General features: G+C 38.8%; 1 protein-coding gene across 1 annotated transcript; it reads left to right on the top strand.

The window, feature by feature from the left end:
* Window positions 1–1,678: 1,678 nt before the first annotated feature.
* Window positions 1,679–2,893, top strand: LOC124410175. The gene has a single exon (XM_046888343.1). The coding sequence runs from the start codon at window positions 1,679–1,681 to the stop codon at window positions 2,891–2,893; it is 1,215 nt and encodes a 404-aa protein (XP_046744299.1).
* The last annotated feature ends 21,533 nt before the right edge of the window (window positions 2,894–24,426 follow it).

Here is a 24,426-nt window from a genome sequence, read left to right as displayed (position 1 = left end):
GCGGCAAAGGCCTCCATGCGACCAGGTCATAAAGCTGTCGAGTCGGCGTTGGCCGGTGCCCGTGCGGCTGCGCGTGAGGCAGGGAAGAATGTTCGTGTGCCCCGTGTTATACCCGTGCCCGAAAAAATTGGCGGCATCCTACCCCTCCTCATTCCAATTTTGGCTGGTCTAAGCGCAACGGGAGCTCTAGCAGGTGGTGCTGCAGGCATAGCTAAAGCAGTCAACGAGGCTAGCGCCAACAAACATCAGTTGAGTGAGACCAAACGACACAATGCAACAATGGAGGCGATTGCGTTGGGCAAGGGATTATACCTAAGACCGTACCGCAGTGGCATGGGTCTGTACTTACAACCGGCAAAAAACTAATAAAGCTACCACGCCGAGCACTCACCAACGTTGATTTACACAAATATGCTCAAGATATGAGAATTCCACATTTTCGCGGCGTTTTCATGCGGAATGGTCTACCATCATCAGGACCGAAGAAGCGAGAATCCGCAATTATTAATCTTGATGATAAGAACGGCCCCGGGACACATTGGGTTGCATATAAGAAAAACGGTGATCACGTTGTGTATTTCGATAGTTTTGGTGATTTGCAACCACCTAGGGATTTGATGAACTATCTCGGTGTTGGTAGCGTAAAATACAATCATAAGAGGTATCAGGAATACGATACTGTGATTTGTGGTCACTTGTGCCTCAAATTTCTCAGCGGGCAGCTATAAAAAGAGCGGTGTCACATTGGCGAGCATCAGTCATGACGGAATCATTGTCGTTAACACTGTCGGGCACCTCATCCCTGCTGGAGGCTCAATATTTTCCCCCAATCGAGTTATCGTCGACGAAAAACTATGTTCTCGGACTCGTCGAGTTCATGACATTCAATTCAATACCCAATATTCAAGAGAAGTGTAATAAATTTTACCTGGAGCGAGCGGACAACAGCCGGGCAGTCATTACGATACCCACAGGCAGCTACGAAATTGAAGATATTCAAAGTTTTCTGCACAAGGAACTACCTTCCGACATCTCCCTTAGTCTGCAGGCCAACAACAACGAGCTAAACAGTGAAGTTACGTGCAATCAAGTAGTAGACTTCAAACCCGAGGATTCCATTGGCCGATTATTGGGGTTTAAAGGGGTTGAGCTAGCACGGAACGTTACGCATAAGTCCGAATTACCGGTAGCCATACTGAAAGTTAATACCATACGCGTTGAGTGCAACATAACCACCGGGGCGTACATAAACGGACGTCAGGCTCACACGATTCACGAATTTTTCCCCACCGTCCCATCTGGATATAAGATTGTTGAAGTTCCCGCCAACATCATTTACCTCCCAATCGCCGTACAGTCGATACAGAATATACAGCTGCGGATAGTCGATCAAGACGACGAGTTGATTAATTTTCGCGGAGAAACGATAACGGTACGCTTACATGTAAAATCGGTGAAATAATGGGGATTGTATTTGAGACGAAAAAGTCAGGCAAAAGTTATAAAAGCGAGACGTCATGGCCAAATATCATCAGTCGTCCAGCACCATTGACGAAGCTGACATCTCCGCTGAAGCTGACACCTCTGAACGCTCGGTTTCTCCAGAGTCTAGGTCTTCGATTACGTGGAAATTTTGGAAAATAAAAATTCGTGTTCGCTGCATCCTGTGCGTGTTACCATGGAGGAAATAATAAGAATACAGAAACCCGTGACATTCGACGAATCGATCGCACACTCTGAGGTTCACGCTCACCAGCCATTTGCATCATCGACCTTTGGGAATAACGATGAAATTCGAATTTCCGTTCAAAATCAGAACGAGTGCGTGCTACCGGAAAAAAGCTCCCTGCACATTCACGGGAAAGTTACAAAAGAAGATTATTCCATGGTGGCCGCTACAAAATTGGTCAACATGGCTGTTTGCCATATGTTTGAGGAAATTCGATACGAGTTGAACGGTGTGGAAATTGATCGAAATAAAAATGTGGGCATCACCAGCATCATGAAGGGATACTTATCCCTCACCCCAGGGCAACAGCGCGGCTTGGAGAACACCGGTTGGCTGAGCGTTGCCGATATCAACCTGGCCGATGATGCTGGAAATTTTGATGTCGTTATACCGCTGCGTTATCTGCTGGGATTCGCCGAGGATTATTGCCGAGTCGTCGTTAATGCCAAACATGAGTTGATTCTCACACGCACTAACACCGATTTAAATGCTGTACTTCAGACAAACACTACCGAGAAGTTTAAAATTACCCTCAAAAAAGTCGAGTGGCTGCTGCCCTACATCAAACTAGCCGACAAGCCGAAAATCCAGCTACTCAACTACATCGCCAAGGACTCGGCCATTCCCATGAGTTTTCGTTCTTGGGAAACGTACGTGTATCCGATGCTGCCGTCAACGACGCGGCATGTCTGGGCGGTCAAGACATCGACACAGCTGGAGAAGCCTAGATACGTCATAATGGGATTCCAAACTGCAAGGAAAAACGAGGCATTGAAAAATGCTAGCGAATTCGATCATTGTAGAATAAGAGATGTGAAACTCTTTCTCAACTCACAGTGTTACCCCTATGGGAATTTAAATCTAGATATTTCCAATAATCAATACGCCATTCTGTACGATATGTATGTCCAGTTTCAAACATCCTACTACAACAAAGAAGCCGAACCTCTGCTCTCGAGAAGTGAATTTATAAAACGCGCGCCCCTGATCGTCATCGATTGCTCAAAACAAAATGAATCGTTGAAAACCGGACCGGTGGACATCCGGCTGGAATTTGAAGCAAGCGTAGAATTTCCTCGAAACAGCGCAGCCTACTGTATGATCTTGCACGATCGGGTCGTTGAGTACAGTCCGATTAGTGGCACGGTGAAGAAATTAGTATAAGCAAATTTTTAGAGTAACATGTTAAATGTAAGAATGTAGAAAATAATATGTATAAGGTTAATTGTTGAAATTATTAATAATATGATCAATTATTATATAGAAGCTGCAAAGCTAAATGTAATTGAGGATAAATAAAAACATCTGTTCAGTGTATCTAATTGTTATTTTGAAATTGACTTGCTCCTCCCACCATCCTCCCGTAACCGACATCTGGTATTTTTTAATAATTTTTGAAGAATCTTTTATGTGTATGAATCTGTTATGTGACAGATTTATTTCAACAGCTGCATCCGGCATTTATGATAAAATTTAGTATGTACAGATTTATTTACATTACCACCCACTGCATTCATTATCGGCATAAGCTGAAAGGCTGCATTTCCAGGAATTTTTCTCAAGAGGTCTAGCGTTATCTAACTTCGAGCTTCCCGCCGTCGAACAGGACCCGACAGGATCCCCCCCCCCCCCCCCCCACGCCGCTGGGGACTTACCGCGCGCCTAATGCCCCCCCCCCCCCCCGCCGCAGGCTCCTCGCGCGCCCTTCGCGGACCCCCCCCCCCCGCCGCGGGCTCCTCGCGCACCCTCGTGGACCCCCCCCCCCCCCGCCGCGCGCCGCTGCAGCCGGCCCGGCCGGCCCGTAGCAATGGGGGGAACCCCCCCTCAAAACGCCGCCATTGTGCGCCAGAACTCTTATATCCTATCTACTGAAGCGTACATTTGTTTTGCGAGACAACGATTTTATCAAATGCAGATTAATGTCCAAACATCCCGCCTTCAGGCCAAATCAACAATATCTTTTTTACTTATTGCACGATTCTAACATACGTCAACTGAGGAGCGGTATATTTCACAAAATGAATGTGATCAACCCAAAAGAAAAGATGGCAGCTGGCAGGTACTTGGAATTGATGTCTAAAGAAAAATTGGAAGGAAATCTAACAACTGTTTTCGCGAGATTGCGTAACACAGACCAGTACTGGCGCAAGCCTAGAAACGATCTAGATTCCATGGTTCTTAATGACGGACCAGCGACATGGTTTCCCACACTAAGTCCAAGCGAATGCATGTGGGATGATTTAGCCGAATATATAGGAAATATTAACGGACCGAAAATGGCCCATATGTCTACAAGCGAACTTGTAGCAGCAGATCCAGTATCTACCTCGCGATATCTCGATAACAAATTTCAGGCGATGTTAAAATTCATATGTTCGAAAGATAGTCCAATTGGGGAGATCGAGCATTATTTCTGGAGACGCGAATACCGAGGCAGGGGTACGCAACATTTTCATTTGTTAATTTGGGTTAAAGACGCACCCACTATCGGCGAATCTTCGAGGGAAGACGTGGGCAAATTTATATCCAAATAAGTTACTTGCAGATTACCCGATAAGAATATCTCGCCCACGTTACATCGTCGTGTAGACACGCGCATCAGAGGCATACGCGTAATGATTACTGCATGCGAAACAAAAAGATAAAGAATTGATTTGTCAAAGTATGTAGATTCGGTTTCCCGCGACCGGTTACGGATTCGATAATAATGCGAGACGTGGCAGTGTCTATAGCGGGTAGAAACAATTAAAAGCAAAAAGTCGACTGTACGATCTGCCCCGGTCAGGCGAAGAGGCCTTTATCAATGATTACAATCCTGTTGTCCTGGTTGCATGGGAAGGCAATATGGACATACAATTCATAGGTGAAAAGTCAACAATACTGAATTGGTATTGTACTAGATATACGACTAAAACTGAAACTGGTAACACGACAGAAATGTTCGATAATATTGATTCCACCAAATAATTGGGCAGTCGGCTTTGGAGTGTAGCCTTGCGCAGTTTGAATAACAGAGAATGCGGAGCTTTGGAAGCTGCCGATACATTTCTAGGGATTTCTTTGTACGGAAGTGACCCCGACATAACTATTAAATGGTTAGATGTAAATCAAATTAGGAACAGAGAAGTTAAACCCTACAAAATTGTAGAAAAATTGCATCCGGAATCGACAGATCTGTGTAATCATTAAAATGAGAGACATGAATTCCATTAATGAAATATTCAATAGCAAATATTTAATTACTGTAGTACTCAAGTACGACACACGCGTATATAATTTACTATATACATACGCTTGCAAAACAACCATACTCTATAGACACAGGACCATGTTTACATGGAAAAACATTGTATAAGCCTGAAAAAAGTCATGTACTATGTACTTCGGTAAGTGATACATGTGGTAATGATTCAAATGCATTGTAATGCACAGATAACAATCGTATCGATTCACTTAAAATCGGAATTGAATCACAGTCGCAAAATTGTAATTGTAAATAGTAGCATCACAAAGTGAAAGGTCAATTACATATTATTGAAGTAAACTGTATATACCGTCGCATAGTAATAGATGATTTTGACCAAATTCTGCTATTATATCTCTTATTTAGCATAGGTCATCCGTGTGTTGTGATAAACATGAATTAGATAACCTCTGAATGCTGATAGCTGAATTACTCGTAGTTTAGTCTCGTTCATTATGATATCCATTCACTAGACAAAAGCATTCGCGATATTACAGCAGTGTATAATTTCGAACCAATACAGCGAATATGTTGTTAACGATTGCATTTAGACAGATCGTTGTAGACAAGTAAATGCCGTTTATTTTATACATTCGGAAATTTAGAAACAAACGACTATGATGTATCTGCCGCATGTTAATTTCACGTTGCCAGAACATAATTTCGAACTAAAAAGTACTATTACACTCTTTCACTATTGATATGAAAAATAGCACGGTTGCAAAATACAAAATATTTGAAAAATCAAATCGGAACACTAATTTTATATGCTCCGAAGTCACGGCATTATTCCGATAAAGCTCCTAGTAATAAGGATGGCAACTAAAATAGATCCAAGAAAAAATTTATCGTCTCTTCGCACGCATATTTTACACACAGATGCCAGTGAATGATACAATTGTGCACTAAAACATCTATTATACTCATCCAGTATTTATAGAGATATAATGGGACTGTCCAAAATAAGAAAATAAAAGAATCAAACCGGCACAATAATTGCATATGCTTCAACTCATGAAATTAATAAAGCCGGAGTAATAAAGGAGGCAACTAAAATATATCCAACAAAAAATTGTCTTTTCGCATGCAAATGTTGCCCACAGTTGCCAGTAAATGATACAATTGTGCACTACAACATCTATTATACTCATCCAGTATTTATAGAGATAATGGGACTGTCCAAAATAAGAAAATAAAAGAATCAAACCGGCACAATAATTGCATATGCTTTAATTCACGAAATTGTTCGGTGAAGCTGGAGTAACAAAAAAGGAACCAACCATCCAAGACAGGTCAATTTGCTTATTGACAATACTTTACCACATGTATCACATCGCTCTACTATCTACACTTCGATTTACACCTCTTTATGCGTAACAGGATGACAAAATTTTAATAATTTTGTATAGCCATGTAGCTACTGGATTGGCACTATATAGAGGAATGTGTCAAATACATTGAACGAAGAACGAAATTCACACATTGTGTCCAAACGCATAATGAGGGTAAATCATTGATCTCATATTTTATTACAGGAGTCGAGGGGCCATTCACTACTGAAATCATCTAATCACCTCAAATGAAATCACGAGCGAAATCATAAGAAATCTCTCGAAATCATCCGTCATCGTCGATTTCAAAATATCCTGAAGAATGTTTGAAATCTTCTTGAAATTATATGAAATCACATGAAATCACATGAAATCATGAATTCTTTATTTTACCAATAATATTCATAATAGGCACACGTTCTCAAGCGCGATTGAGATCTCCACTCTCCGCTACAATGTTGTGCATGGTTTCCCGACCGTTATGTTTTTTCGTTCAAGCGCTTTGTCCGACGGGCGAACCAGTGGATATGGTAAAAAAAAAACATTTCTATAGTTTAATGCGAACTCCACCAACAGTGCTATAAGCAAGTCGCTACAGTGAGTGGTGGTGGCTCGGGTGGTTGGTGAAAATTCAGTTCCACGCATAAATTCGTGAAGAGAAGTCGCTCATCATTTTTCGCTCGGTTTCTGGATTTTTGCTGGTAAGTACAAACGGTACATTATTGATATGAATCCTCGAAAAACAATACTGATTTAATTTCCGTGCCAATGGATGTACACGGCTATTTAAACATAAAACAATACCACGTTACCATTTCTCCACAGATTATAACGGATAAAGGTTTAAAAATTGATGACGCTGTGTATAAAAAAATAAAGAATTTATGGTAAACTGTATATGTATCTTTTTTATCGTAGACCTAGCCTTCTTTCCTATTTCTTTACGCTAACTGATATTTTGAAATCATGATTCGAATCATATGGTTTTTAATGAAATCACTAGAAATCGGAAACGATTCTTTGAAATCATGTACAGATTAAATTATAGAAATCATACACGAAATCACATGAAATCAACTACTCATTGAAATCATTGGTGCACATAAATAAAGAGTGAATGGCCCCTCGACAGGAGAGGTCCGATTAATAACATTTTTGTTATTTTATGTTTATTATGTTAATATGTTTTAATATATTCATCACCAATCCAGTGTCGAACGGTGTCATAGGAAGTCACTACACGTTTGTGAAATAACTACATTCACATTACTGATTTACACGGATGCATGTGTTTGCGAAAACTGCATACATTTACGTCTCTGAACGCCATCTAGCTGAGTTCAAAAAATTAATTTGGGGGAAATCTTCGTGCATGTTCACGTTGCACAGGGATGAGTTTATTTGAATATAGTAACTTCATAAACGTTCCTTGTATGATACGATGTTATAACATTCGGATTGTAATCGTGTTAGACTCTGCATAGCGACCAGAGTCACAAACAATAGTAGGTAATTAGTTACTAGTCAACATACATACAAACACATTCGTTAGATTATCGTTATTTATATATATATTTATATTATATTTATATTATATATTATATTATATATATATATATACATATTATATTTATATTATATTATATATATTGTGACGTGGCGGGTCTACCAGCCCGTCACCGACCCGCACCTCCACTCCCAGGCGGCCGCGTCAAGCGCTCTTAAAGAGCAAGGGAGAGTCCTGCCGTGCCGCAAATGAACAACCAGAGTTAGCTTTAAGATTCATGTATTGTTGCTAATGCTTTTTGTTACTCCCCCAACCCATTCTCTGAGGTGACCGCCACTGCCGCCACCACTGCCGCCGCCAATGCCGACGCCATCCAACGACCACCCTGCGCTGCCGTCGCGGGAAACGCGGAGGGACCACAGGACGACCGGCGCGGAGTTCGAAGCCCCGGACCCAGTAGTCGCGCTGTTGCTTGCTCGGACCTCGATGCCGTCAAGGACATGCTGCCGCTGCCGCCCAGGGGTCGAGTTGCCTCCACCTGAGCCTTCGACAAGACCGGCCTTGCCACCCGGCACCCACAAATAACCGGACTCAGTCTCCCCCTGGGCTCGCCGATGCCGACCGGACATTTCCGCCGTCGCCAGACCACCCTCGCAACACGCAGCACAGCGCGGCGAACAGACCGGCTGCCTAGGCTCCCGCCGGTCTCTCGCCAATCTACCTATCATCCCCTCCCGTAGCGCCACCGCGGGATCACGATCGCCGAGGGCCGGCGGCCACCTCACTCTCCCTTGCGCTGTGAACCAGTCAATTACGATTTGCTTTGCTCTGAGTTTTTCCTGTGCCTATCGTTAGATTTGTCGTTTTGCCTTCGTGAGTAATTTGTACCTGTGCCGGCCGTGTGTTCCTGTCTCTTAGAAGGAGGAATCGTGCCGTATCTGAGCGGAACTCTTTGCCGTAAAAGGTAGGCTGTCGCTATCCCGAATCTCGCTGGCTATAGATTCTCAACGGCCTCAGGCCATTTTTCCTTTTTGCAACAGGTTGCCGGCCGGCTTCGGTCGGCCATTTTGTGTGAAAGCCCGCGAGCCTCGTGGTAGCTAAGCTCTTCTAGTTGATTAAATTGTTGTTCTTGGTTGCTATTCTTATTTTATAATTAATATTACATGCTCTGGTTGTTCATTCGGTAATTTTTCTGCCGCTCTATTGTAACACATAATTTGTAATAGATCGTGTACCGTGCCGCTTCCCGGCCGCGTACCGAGTACGTGAGTGAGAGAGAGAGAGAGAGAATCTGTGAGTGAGTGTGTGCGCCCGTGCCGTCGTTGCCGAGCGTAACTACCACCGTCAAGCAGCGACAGGCGACCGTGCCGATAATATAGAAAAAGTGAAGGAGGATTACCTCGAGTTTGTGAAGCCGTTAGATTATTAGCAAGCTTGTTTTTAGAATTGTTCTGCCTTGGTTTGAGATTTGAAATTGTTAACGAATTTGCTCCACCCCGAGCCCGTAGTCGCATGAGTTATTGAATTGTTGCTGATTTCATGCCGCTTATTATTCGCTTATCTTGGTCGCTTGCCGCTCGTCGCTCCTAGCTTATACTGCTTGATTTTGCCGTGTTCTATTGATTTGTTTAATTTTGTTGCTGTGTTATATTGTATGCTATTGTGTTTTATTTTTATTTATTTTTGAATTGTATCGAAGCGTACCGCCACCGATAAGACCGCTTGCCGTGTAAATAACCATTTTGTTGCCTTCTGCCTTGCCGTAACGGCACTAGTTGTTAATAAACGCTGGTAATTACATCTATAATCATTCGATTATTATATATACTATTTCACCTTCGCGCCCACGTTCCCCTCACCGCTAGCTAGTCGGCTGTTTTTGTGTGTGCTTGCCCCTGCTATAGTTTCGCTTGAGATTTGGTGGTATGAGTTAGGTTCGCCGTTCGAGTCGGCGAACGAATACTATTGGACGGTAAATTTCGAATCTGGTAAGAGTGTATTCTCTTACGGCTCTCTCGAGCCTGGCGCCCAACACCTGTTCTGCAGTGCCGTCCCTCTTTATTCTTTTTTTCATCTTTCTATTGCCGTGTTGGTCAACGCCATTTTTGTAAACGAGCCTCTGTGCCGACCCCGCTTTCCCCCGGGTGAAGTAAAAAGCACGTTACAATATGTCAAGGGGCAGTTTTAAGGACATTTTTGGGTATACATTGTATGTTATGAGGACACTTGGTGCCTTTGAGGACTGGTCTCACAAGAGTTATATGTCATTTGTATATTATGGGGACTGTCCTCGAAAGAACCAATCACACTTGTAATGCTTTTTGCGTCACAGGTATATACGCAGTGCCTGTTCGGTGGATTTTGGGACAGACTTCACACGGATTAGATATTATTTGTACATTATTGGGACTGTCCTCGAAAATAACATTACGCACCATTATATGCATTTTGGAACAAGTGTGTATACACGGCGCCTGTTTGGTGCATTCCGAGACGTGAGTGATTTTAGCTTATTTTTTCAGAGACAAATTTATTTTTAGAAGTGATCATGACCAGTCTAAAAATATTTACGCAACAATGTTACTCATGGTTGCTCCGGAACTGGTCGACGAGAATACTGTTCTCTTATTTCTACGATAAAGAGAGAGTTTTCCAGTTTTGTATTCGGCTGTGATTTCAAGCCTACCGGTCGATTTCAAGACACCTCAAGGTTGACCTGTAGTTCAAAATTATCGTTCACATTCTGACGATGATTGTCGCAGGTGACATACGAATGCATCCAGCTATTCTCATACGTCCGTTATTCGAAATCCTACCGATTGTGTCACCGGATGACATTTTTCGCCTGTCGGCCAATGCCTGACAACCGTATTCGTCTTTGTCATTTTTGCAAGTTCAACGTAATCAAGGATGTAACGGACCTAATTTTCTCAGTCGAGTCTCGTGGGTGAAATGTTTATTCTTAAATACCCTCGCTCCTCAAAATTCATTCATTAACTATGCATCTAACCTCAAAATTTTGGCCGATTGCTGGATTTCAGGACGTCATTGATTTCAGCTATCATTCAAGAATTGAAGAGATAAATTTTGAGACTTTACTGGGGCAATCATATACTTTCAACTTTACAATTACAGATATTGTCAGACTTTGGATGATAGATTCGAAAAACAGCAAAAGTGTACGATGGCTGGAATCGGCTCAACGGTCAGAGAAACAGCTGATTGTACAATATTCATGAACTGCAAATGAAGATTACTCATTTACCAAGTTGGAAGCCATTATACCACAGATAGTTTTGGCTCGTGAATACTTTCGGAATCGTCGCTACAATTCTGTAAAATGGTCAAAATGAACATGTCCCAGAATGCACCGATAGGCCTCAACTTTGAGATTATCTGATTATTCAATGTATCTTCAAGAAAAATCGTATTGGTAAATCGATTTTTCAGTTACTAAACTATTCGTTGGTAACGATGTCCATCGTATCTTCGATATTTTCGAAAGCTGACAAATAAAATTATAAAGTATCGCTGAAATGTCCATGGTCTCCTGCAGTAGCTGACAGAGCAAAAATATCAGCAAATGAGACGGTCGGCAGAATTGGAAATAACAGACGTACAAGTGACACAGCCATTGTCACTCGTGCGATTAGGATGGGTACCCAGAATTAATATGTCACTCGGAAAAGTTATAGCCCGACTATTGACGATAATGTAGTTATTATGAATAAACCTGGAGGTGTCCTGAAATCGACCACTAGGCTAAAAATAACTACAGATTAGAAAACTAGCATGATTTCTTATTCTTGTATGAGTGAGCGAACGGAATTCTTGTTCAAGAGTCCAGGGCGACTTCATGTATGTAGCTTTGGTTCCTAAAAACCTGCAGACTTGTGTATTCAATTCTGAAAAATAACTGAATTCAATCACGTCCCGGAAACCACCAACGGGTTTAAATTTTTAGGTTATATAGTTATTAAGTGAATTTTCAGTAGTGAACGTATTGATAAATAAATTATTCACCCAGAAGACTCGCCTTAGAAAATTAATACAGTAATGAATTATCAATATCCTCAGACTAGTCACAGTGACCACAAAAAAGTATCTGGTATGAATTACGTCCTTGAATCCACCAATAGGCAAAAATGTAGAGGCTGTAAATTGACCAAAAAAACGAAAACACGTCTTATTGAACTTCTTATTCCAACGACTCGTCGCAGGTGATAATGTCCCTTAAATTTTGGATACCGTTAGACTTTTGATGAGACGTGGAGAATAGCAAAACTGAACGATGGCATAAATCGGACAAAAAGCCAAGTATACACGGCAGACGTATCACGTCTACGCTGAAAATATTGTATACTCATATATCTTTGCTATTCTCCTAATCTTCTATTATAAGTCTAACAATGTCCTCGGTTCGTCGGTTGTCATTGCTCCAGATACGCCTCGAAAATCAGAAATATATTTGTTGAGAAGCACAGATTTGGATTCGGGGTCATTAAATCGACAAGTTTGAAAAATCAGACCTATTGGTGCTTTCCGGAACGTGATTGATTTCAACTTAATTTTCAGAGATCAGCTTACTTTCGAGAGTTGTCATGTCATGAGTTACGAGTCTGAAATTATTTACCCAACAAAATTACACACGGTTGCTTCAGAACTGGTGGATGAGAATTCCATTCTTTCATTCGTACGATAAAGAAAAAGTTTTCCAGATTTGTATTCGGCTGTGATTTCAAGCCTACCGGTCGATTTCAAGACACCTCCAGATTGACCTGTAGTTCAAAATTATCGTTCACATTCTGACGATGATTGTCGCAGGTGACATACGAATGCCTCCAGCTATTCTCATACGTCCGTTATTCGAAATCCTACCGATTGTGTAACCAGATGACATTTTTCGCCTGTCGGCCAATGCCTGACAACCGTATTTGTCTTTGTCATTTTTGCAAGTTCAACGTAATCAAGGGTGTGACGGACCTGATTTTCCCAGTCTAGTCTCGTAGGTGAAAAATTCGTTCCCCAATACTTTCGCTCCTTAAAATTGATTTATTAACTTGTACCTGACCCCAAAATTTTGATCGATGGCTGGATTTCGGGACGTAATACATTTCAGATATCATTCAAGAACTATAATAATAAGTTTGCATGTATTCACGGATCAAAGCGACATATAAGGCTGTCTCAGATCTCGTGGGCGAGAATTCCGTATCCTCAATCGTACGATACAAAATTTTTGCTAGTTTTCTCATCGACTACCATTTCTTGTTTACCGGTGGATAGCAAGACATCTCCAGGTTATCACGTAGATCAAAATTATCGTTCACAGTCAATCATGGTCACACGTGGCTTATAAATATTTCCGTCTTCCAGCCTATACCTATATCCTCAAAATCCATAGCGAAATCCGCAGGAAATAAAATGTAGTAAATATTTAAATATCACGTTTTATTTAAGTGGATAGCGAGACAGTGAAATTTCGTACATATGTTCACTTTGGAATATGGTATCGTAAAAGCATAATCTATATTTTATAACGCTGTATGAAAGATTGCCTTAAACTAATTACAAGCATATGTTTTTTTCTGTTTGTATATTTCTGACTAACTTATTACCAGAATCATATGACAATACCAATATCATAATAAGATTCTGAAGTTCTTCTAAACATAGCTGCGAATTATTTTGCTATCAATATTACATTACACTATGGCCGAATTTCACATGTATTTTATTATGCAATTAAACATGTGAGTACTACTTAATACATAACAAATCATAAAATGAATCATGAAGTATCTGTAGATTATCAAATAATGTACATCACAAATTATATGACGAATTATTGTCAAGATATTATAGGCTTCGGTATGTGATTTGTTATGTATTTCATCTTATAATCTATACTTCATAATTTATCATATGATTTATGTATTTAGTTGTATTCCCATGTTAAATTGCATTATAAAATACATCTTTCTTTCGGTCATAACGCGATGTGATTCATCACAAAATAATTTTCAGTGGGGAATACAGACAAGTTTCTTCCGTAACTTCAGCATCTTTGAAAATCAGGTGAAATAGTTGACGATTATCGTTAAATATCACATTTTAATAAAGGACGATATTCTCATGGAAGGTACTGCTTGGTTGAAGTAAAATTGAAGTAAATAAATAAAAAAAAAAAAATAAAAATAACAGTTTAAATGTGGTTTCGTAAAAGAATAATTCACATTTTATAACGCTATACGAAAGTTTTTCTTCAACTAATCACAAGCTCATGTCTTTTATGATTTATATTACTTTTTAACTAGTTCCTGATCAGAGTCATATTGCAATAAAGATAACAAAGTAAGTCTTTAAATTTTTTCTTCAATCGTGTAATTCCAACAATTTCGAAAATCAAGTAAAATGGTCGACGAATACCTTATTTCTAAATATCACATTTCAATATAGGACAGTAATCTCATGGAAATTCCACCAGTTTAAAGTAAATTCATATAGAAAATCCAATGCTATTGCGAGAAAAAATCAGCATAAAATCATTTTTGAGATATGCATAATCTTGACCATGTGAAATATGCTAAATCTTCCTGCCAAACTCTACGATTGTCACACAAAAATATCCCCTTTAAAACATTTTAGCCATAAGGATTTGAAAAACTACTTTATCGTAACAATGTTTCCTCTGACTTTTACGAAATTTCAGAGTATTAAGTGGATGGATATGATTACTTCAAATCACATGGAGGCTTATATTTATTTGCAACTTTCCTTGTGTTTCTTCATCATTGTCCCAACTTGTTCTTCTTTATTTTATTCCAAATCCAGGTTTTAATGACAGCTGGAGATCGTTTTGCCAAACTCGGATAATTACTGCAGAGATTTTGGATAGTCCTTAGTGATGGATAAGTCGCTGATAGTATATGTTTTCCAAATAATTTGTGGGCAACTTCATTCTCTTCTTGAGTCCATCGGGGCTTGCTCTTAACTGCACCGTATGGTGACGCTAGAAGTATAATAAAGGTAATGTAGTGGTTAAAAAGCCGTGATTTTTGTTCGAAAGGGGTCAGAAATGAAGTACTTACTAGATCGGTTTTCCTTTTTTTTGTTGATGGCTTTACTCTTGGAAGTTACCTTCTTTTTGTACATTGCTGTTAAATTGTTTTCAGCTTCAGATAATGAGTCTGCGTCAGGATTGTTAGAAATGTCATCTATTTCACAAGAAGCATCGTAGGTTAGGATGGATTGTTGTTTGGTGTTGAATTCTGTACGCATAAATAATTCAGATCATTGTGTTTGTTGTGACAGCACATGAAAGCTAAACAGAAATTACCAGTTTTGACTGCTAGGAGTCAAAAGTGGTAGTTTCAGTACTCCACGCATGCGTAATTCGCAGACTCCCTCGACCGTCATAGAAACGGGTACTTTGTGTAAGGAATCCACCCATGAAAAAACACATTAAAAGTGCGCACATTATATAAATAAATTTTGTACAGGAACGTTATCAATGGAAACATTGAATTCAACAACAACGTAAATGAGTTAATAACATTTTCACATGTAATACTAGAAAAGGTACTCAACAGGGAATAACTGGATCAAAGCGATTTCCATATATGTTCTAAAACATGCTTACCCTTTTGGATTTGCCTGCGATCATCCAGTAGATTATCATCGCTGTCCTCATCCTCATCATCAGTGTATTCTTCTGCATCGTCAACACATCCTTGAGCCAATTCTAGGATTTTTGACATACGCAAAATTTCACGACTTACAATAGGCTGGCGGTAATGTTCACTGTGAATTTTTTCTGCATGTCCCATGAAGTTGGCAACGTCATTCACTTCATTCTCGGATAATTTCAAGTTTATACAGTTTGTTGCAATATGTTTTCTCAATCTTGTTCCGGTTAATTTTGCTGGAAAATCAGCACCTGATTCTTGTGCAAACTTTCGAAGTAAATAACAAGCCCGTAGATACTTATATCTGTTTTTTTCGATGCCTGGGATACCAAATACATAACGATTTTCTGAGGGTACTTTGGCTTCGTTCCGATACTTCAATATCATCTGAATACATGCTAGTAAATCCGAAGACAGCAAAACAGGGACAGTCCGGTTGAGTTTCCCTCGGATGACAAAGCGCACATATTTCTTTGCTAGTACCTGAGAGTCAGCTGATAGATTTTCCAAGTGGTCTTCATTGATACCTTCAAAACTTTCAAAGTCTTCAATGTAAACTCGTTCAATCTCACCAGCTCGGCGTCGGTTAAAGACTTGAACTGACGTGAGGGTAGTTTGCGCCAAACTCAACCACGCATCATACGTAAACTTAGTTTCAAGGATTTGGTGAGCCGATTTTCTCTTCTTGTCCACGTATGCAAGTAATTTTTTGATGTCTTGGATAGATGGGAGCTCAGTTTTCTTGCGCCGTTTTTGTTGAGTTTGTGATTCCACAACAGTTTTGTTCACACTCACACCAATGTCGTCGAGAGCTAGTTTGAGAAAATCTTCTGTATTTGCTTTCTGTTTCGCGTCATGACGTTTTATGCAATCTGTAATTAGCAAATTTCCAATCTGCTTTACGAGTGATCCCAAAGTATAAGCTGTTGATGGATGAGTGTACATGTTTGTCTTTTCATTGAATTGACTAACAATATTTATTGCTGAAATGACGTCATCATAGTACTTGGGGTCGTATATAGTAGAAAATTCGATTATGTCCTTGTTAAATTCTTTTAATGCAGATAAAAATCGTCCCAACAGTCGAAGATTAGCTCTTATCATGTCGCCATCATGCTGCTTTTTGTATTTACGGCACAATTTGTTGCCATACAGTATAAGTAATCTATCGTATCTAATAAGTCTTACAATTGCATCTTCTCGCAAAACAGCAAATACATTTATCAAACGCTCTGATGCTGCTTCGTGAAGATGTGCAACAACCTTGCGCCCCATTATCATCAGTGTTCGACTTTTTTTGCCATTATACCCGAAACAGTTCTGAGCATGGTGTCTGATATTGTTTTTGGAATAGAATCCTTTGCAATGATGGCAGACTTGGAAATCGGTAGCACTTCTTTGTAGTTTAGCTCTAGGTCTTCTACAGACAATCAATTCTCCGTCATTCACGCTATTATCAGTGTTGAAGAAGAACTGGCCATTTTTTCTGATTGTATCAATTATCTTTTTTCTTTCAGTAGTACCCTTCGGTAAAACAGAGAACGCCTTCACCTCTGTTACATCTTTATGCACAAATTCTAAGTGACGAGCAAATTTAGATTGCATCTTTTGACAATACATACAAAACGTTCGTTTTCCCTGTCCTCTGTTACTGTCTGATGTTACGACAAACATATCTTCAAATGCTGAGGACACATTTTTAGAAGAGTTTCGTGATGAATTCCGAGTTTTACGTTGTTTATCACAACTTCTACTTTTACTCTGTCTTAAAGTCTGCATTTCATCATTTTCACTGTCATTTTCTTTTTTAGATGTTGCATTGGATGAATCATCATCAGTTGATGGTTGATATTCACATGCACTGTCATTAATCTCCTCCGTACCTGCAATTTGTATTAATTGTCGTCAAAAACGAGATCGTGATGCATTGAATTGATAAAAATACCATATACCGTATTTTCTTGTCAAAACAAAAGTCCATCTACTACGCGCACGCCCTTGTATGTGAGACCGGTTGTCGGCGACTATTCAAATAGGAAGCAAGGTGGTGTATGACACCCAATGATAAAATTGATAAATTGGTGTCGAGATTCAATTATAAGTAGTACAACATTTTTGAATATCAGTTTTATCAGAAGTAACAGTGGCATTTGTGACATCTCGGACTAACGTTTATTTCATACTCTCAAAATTTGAAAAGTTTATAATAATTTATCATGATTTATCACATTCACATCAAAGATGGATTATTCTTTGATTCGAAACCTATATAAAAAGGAATTTTTATATGAATAACAAAAATGAGTTGCTATGAATATTACAAGTTTCTTATTTCGTCATTATTTCAAACGTTCAAGAATATAACATACATAATTTTAGTTTAAAACGAGATTAATTCTACTGCCTATTGTGATAAAGTGATTAACCCAACAATTACGTTCAAATCTCAACCCCGATATTTTAAATGTAACGCTGACTTTCATATACTACCCTGCCTGCTACTTAAATTTTCGAGACAGCGTCACTAACCGCCTAGTAGTTTAAGCGATAAGTGTACCAGGTGCGATGTACAGCAGAACTGTTGGAATACTATCTTTTCAAAATCAGACTCACCATTCTCATTCACGTCGTCAAGATATGGATTTCCTTGTAGCGGTGTACTAGTTGTGCCTGTGTTATGTGGAACATCAACTACGTTTTCTGAAGCTAAGCTGGTTGGAGGAATATTAGTGGTGTCTATCAGTTGTAATGCTCTTTCACAACTAAGTAAGTTCTCTTTGTTAATGCCGGTATAGAATATTTTTGTAAAATCGCTAGACGTATCCGTTCCTGAGATATGAGTTGTTTCATTTTCGGTGGACATGTTGATCATCTGATCTGATATTGTCTTTTGTGTGCGCTGTACATTACTGTTCTTTGTATTTATTTCAGGTACTCCAATGAAGAACTCGTTCAAGTATGATTGCTCAGCCGTACTTTGGTTGCTACAATGAATATTATCAGAAATCCTGACAACTTTCATACTGCTTGAAAAAGTCTCAGAATATAACGAATGATCAGTGTTCAGGGACGTTATGTTGCATGCGTCACTTGTACCATCATGTGACAGAAATTCTGCAGATTGTTGATCTCCAGAAATAGACAATGTACCCTTTACAGTGTCACAAGCTTTGTCATAAGCAGTAATAGTGGGAGCATCGCTGAATTCAGAATAAGTGGGTAAATCTATTTTGTTACAGCCAGAATCATACAAATCATTCCCAAAAAGATTTCTACGTACAGTCAATTGTTTTTTGTTTTTTTTTGAAGAGTGGGTCTCAACTCCATTGTTATTCAGCATATCTTCCTTCTCTGCTGCAAGGACTGGATTTTTTGGTTCTGTTTGGTCAGTAGTACTGTTTTCAACTTCATCATTATCAAAAACTCCACTAGCTTTACAAATACGATTCTCTGGTTTCCTTTGTTGTAAAGTATCGGTGGCAATTCTGTTGTTATTTATCATATCTTTCTTCTCCGCTGCATTTTGGTTAGTAGTATCGATTAGAACTCCATCGTTATCGAGAATTTCACTTGCTTTATGATCTTGATTCATTTGCTTTTTTTGTTCTGAAACATCGGTTTCAACTCTGTTATTTAACATATACTTCTTCTCGGCTCTATTATTTGAATTTTCTTCTTCATTTTGGTAAGTAGTATAGTAATAGTTTTCATTGGTTGTATCCATCAGACTTTTGTTGTTATCATAAATTTCATTCGCCGTGTGAATTCGACTTTTTGGTTTCTTTTGTTTTAAAACACCAGTTTCAGCTTTATTGTTATTCAACATATCCTTTTTCTCTGTTGCAATATTAACACTTTTGTGTCTGTTTTGGTTAGTAGTATTGTAGTAGTTTTGGTTAGTAGTATCGGTCAGAACTCCGTCATTATCAAAAGTTTCCCTTACTTCATGAATTCGATTCTTTGGTTTCTGTTGTCTTGAAGCATCTGTTGTAACTCTACCGTTATTGTGAATTTCCTTTTTTCGTTTACTTTGATTAGTCATATTGGTAGTCGAAGCAATTACAGGATTATTTTTAGCTACATTGCATGCTTCCATAGTTTTCTTAAGATTTTCAAGATATTCACGATCAGCTGTGAATGTAAATGAACAAAAATAAGTTTTGACTGAAGCAGCTATTATGTTCATGCGTTTTTTCTCTTTTTGATTAGTGTATCATGTTATTACATAAAAATATTTTCGGATTTCAAAATTACGTTCTATGCTTTGTAAAGCGGAATTAAAATTCTTATACAGATTAAACTAAGACTAAAAAATTAAACAGCACAAGATAAATTCGTCCGGTTTAGTTGAGTTGAAACTTTTCTCTGATCCGGTTCAGTTCAGCAAAAGCTTTGCTTTAATGCTTGTTAATTGTGTTTGAATAAATTGGTTTTACTTACCATGGAGAGACAATTGACGAGCAGGATATCTGCCACCGTCTGTATATTTTACGCAACACGTGTCGCCACTTTTCGAGGTTATTCGGTTTGCCCGGCATATGAAATATACACCGTCGTCGAATTGTACTAACGCAAACATAGTTACCCATTTAATAATAACCAATAGAGAAATGTGCTTGAACTTTTTTTTATTAATTGAAGTCAAAGAACTCGATTTAATTAGTAATAAAAAAGAAGCACTGCACGATGCGAACATGCGTTCGTCGAGTTGTGATGGCGTATTAATACTAGGGATTCTTCCCGCCAAGGAGCGGTTGCCAGAGAGCCGGAAATGAGTCGGTCGGCAGCTCGGCAGTAAGTTCGGAAGATTCCTGAAATTATGTCACGCTCATAGACTTATGCAGGTATAGATTGCGTACTCTGTGTACCGAGCTTAAGTCGTCACAAGACAAAGAGAACAACAGCCTAGCTCTCTCTCTTTCGATCCTGGCATCAGGAGCCTCGTAAGCCGCGCAGCCTATTTGTATAAGTCAATGGGCAAACTGTGGGCTTAATAGGATTTTCACTGCTGATTTTTTTTGTAATTAAACGTTTTGCGTATGTATAGTGTTTCGGATGCCACCGATTAGTGGAGTCCCGATATATGTGTATGTTGAAACGTACACCATCTAATGTATTTCTCCGTAGAGTTTATGAAACTCAAAATCAGCAAGATTTTCAGTACCAAACGCAGAAACAAATCGATATCGGGATCGAAATACTGAGGCACTGATCTGCACCTTCATATGATTGGCATAACTAACTTTGCCTAATGATTCTGAAAAAGAAAGCCAAATTTGAGAGCATCCTGGAATCGACCGATAGGCCTGAAATCAGAGCCATGAACGACATTTGGAAAGCGTTTCGAACGAAAAATCAGATTCAGGATTCTCGAGATAAGAATCAATCATATTTAGCTCCACACGGCAGTTCTCTTTGCACTATTTACTTACAATAATTTCAAAAATCAGTGTCAATTGTCAATTCAAAGTGGCCTACAACAAACATGTACTCGTAATTAAGCAATCGTATACTTGGTTACAATAGACATCTACCTGCTTTCGGAACACCTCTGTATAATTTGAAAACTATAGTTGATTTTAATGCAGTGTGTCCCGAAACCTACCGGTCGGCTGGAAGTGGGAATTCATCAAACAATAAACTTTATTTGTGATAAGAGATAGCTGATATATTTCAACTAGGAAAGGGGTGGAGATCGCAGTTAGTTACACGAAGCAGCATTCCAGGGACTCTTCCTTAATTATTAATGTGAAAAACAAATTTTAAATCAAAGGAGTGCCGGCTCCTACCGGTAGGCTGGAAATCGGAGCTATACATATGTCAAGGATGAAGTGATCCAGAACTGATCTTTGGCCTACTGGCTCCGAACTTTTATGATTATAACTGTTATCGTATATGTATATAGGTATTTATATATTTCCGATTCATAGTGACAAAGCCTGTGATAGCTATCTTGTGAGGAGGTGTCACAATTTGCTTGACGGCATTTTTGAAGATCTCGTATTACTACCATGTTATTTGCAGCAAGATCTGCACAATTATCACATATATATATATATACATATACAACCAGTCTCCCAAAAATGCCATCAATTCGATGTCCTGAAAGCCGACAAAATAAGCTCTTTTTGTTTTATATGTATAACGTCCTGAAAACAACCGATTGAATGAGAGTCCCGGAACATAACAATGCATACGTTTTTTATATATATCATTAACGTCCTGAAAACAACCGATTAAATAAAAGTCCTGAAACATAACAATGCATATGTTTTCTCATATATAACTGTATGGATTTCATAAATCATGAAAGAAATTTATAGGGTTAGTCTTAGAATGAAGTGAATAATTGAATTAGCCTTGTAATTATGTGGGTAAAAAATGTCCCCAAAAATGTCCCCCAAACTGCCCCCTGACATATATATATATATATATATATATATACAGGGTGTCTCTAAATTGCCTCCCACGGACTAGCCAGCGTGATACGTCGCTAAAATCCAACCGAGGATTTCTTTACCGGAACCTCGTACGACGCATAGTTTTTGAATTATAAGCAATAGCGCTAGGCCAATCCGAGTGCAGCTTTTCGTCTGGATTTGCCGCCACGGAAATTGCAGTTTTGTTTGTCTCGGTAAATTATGATTATTTTTTTACGAATTAAATATCGGCACCGCTAGCGACCAGTATTGTCGCCACGGTGCTAGCCGCACAAATTTTTATTTTCACTCGTAGATGTGTGTTTCGTAGTATAATCAAGATGCTCTTTTGTTCACACACGCGAGTGCCCGCCTGTATGTGTGCGGCTAGCAACGCGGACCGCGGCAACAATACCGCGGCGACAATACTGGTCGCTAGCGGTGCCGATATTTAATTCGTAAAAAAATAATCATAATTTACCGAGACAAACAAAACTGCAATTTCCGTGGCGGCAAATCCAGACGAAAAGCTGCACTCGGATTGGCCTAGCGCTATTGCTTATAATTCAAAAACTATGCGTCGTACGAGGTTCCGGTAAAGAAATTCTCGGTTGGATTTTAGCGACGTATCACGCTGGCTAGTCCGAGGGAGGCAATTTAGAGACACCCTGTATATATATATGTGTGTGCACGAAAATTTCCCCCAAATTAATTTTTTGAACTCAGCTAGATGGCGTTCAGAGACGTAAATGTATGCAGTTTTCGCAAACACATGCATCCGTGTACATCAATAATGTGAATGTAGTTATTTCACAAACGTGTAGTGACTTATATATATATATATATATAATATATAAATTTTATATATATATATATATATTAGACTGTTTCAAAATAAATCGATAATTTTTTTTTTCGCTTTACACAATCTTAAACGATACTTGGACATAAAAAAATAATCCTCGCGAAAGAGGGGCCCTGTCATTAAATATTTAGAGGTGTCTCATCGCACTTTTGTATTTTTTATTTCGTTAATACGTAAATAATTAATTTTCGTAATACGTAATTAATGGATCAAACATTTTTCTTGTCCTAAAATGATAAATATATTCCAAACTTATGTATAAATACTGAATATACTAGAAAAAATGATTCTGATGATCGCAGCAACAATTATCGATCGATATATACATCGATAAATGCAAAAAACAAAAAAACAAAAAAAAAAATCCCCGTAAAAATGAATTTTCTGAATGATTTTCATTTAAAACATAATTCTATTACAACCACCCGATGTTTAGAAACATATATTTATTCATATACAAACGCATTTTTCGCAACCGATACATCAGGGATTTTTTTTTACCGGCGGAGCGGCTGGTTTGTACGGCTGAACGTCGATGGGCTGTCGTCGCGACGTGACGACTTGATTTTTCATCGTCTCGACCTGCAAAAACTCGTCTCGTCCTGCTATATTGGTGACAACAATGGCGAACAATACAAAAAACATATATTTGATCGGTTCACCCTCGGCACAAATTAATACGTGCAAGTTACCGACAACTCGGCAAGTTTTGCAATTGTTTTTTCATCATCATTACCAAGGTAAAACGACAATTCGGAAAAGTGCAGTCCTTACTATTAGAGAAGTGCAATTGTTTTGGACTCAAGCAAACATTCCAACGTGCCGAGAACAGTACGCTACTCTCAAATTAGAAAAACTCCGCAACATTTGGAATCGGCTCCAAAAGAATCGTCTGCGAAAAAATTCAAGAGCGCAGCAAATAAAAGAAATATCGTTCAAACAAAAATTGGATTCCGTATTTCATATCGGAAGCAATAATGTAATGAAGACATTGAGCAACGAACAACGATTGCTCTTTGCCACAGAGCGAATTTTGCGCCGTCAAGGCAATCGTTCGCAAAGTTCATCGGCAACAACTGAGAATGATTCAGTTATTAAATCCAAAAAGAAGAAACCGGACGAAAATATATCTGGTCAGGATGATGATAACCCCAAAGATTTTGATCATCGAGAAGCTACGAGAGAATCCCAAGATGACATCATCGATAACGAGACTCCAGGTAATGTTTACTAATAATATTATTTTTTGCCAAGAAACGAAAAATTGATCAATATTGGGCTTTTATAAACTGTGGATTTTTTTCAATTTTATTTTGTATTCATTTATATAAAAATCATAGATCACTCGTAAATATCAAGCTAAAAAATACAAAGTATAATACAAGTAGAATATAAAGCGATGAAAATTAGAAAATAAATAGTTATGATTGCAATGATATCAGAATGCATAATGGATATTTTATTTTGCAGAATTGAGTCAAACATTGAGTCAATTATCGGTCTCGAGTATCGATTCAAATCAAAGTCATGGAATAAAAAGAACGATTTCAAATTTTGAAGCTGAACTCGATCAACCATCATCATCCACACCAAGGAAGAAAGTGATCACTGATCAAATATCCGCAACTTGTGATCGAGTAGGC

This window comes from Diprion similis, chromosome 9, assembly GCF_021155765.1.
Source record: "Diprion similis isolate iyDipSimi1 chromosome 9, iyDipSimi1.1, whole genome shotgun sequence".
Lineage (NCBI taxonomy): Eukaryota > Metazoa > Arthropoda > Insecta > Hymenoptera > Diprionidae > Diprion > Diprion similis.
This window is presented reverse-complemented; position numbering and strand designations above follow the sequence as displayed.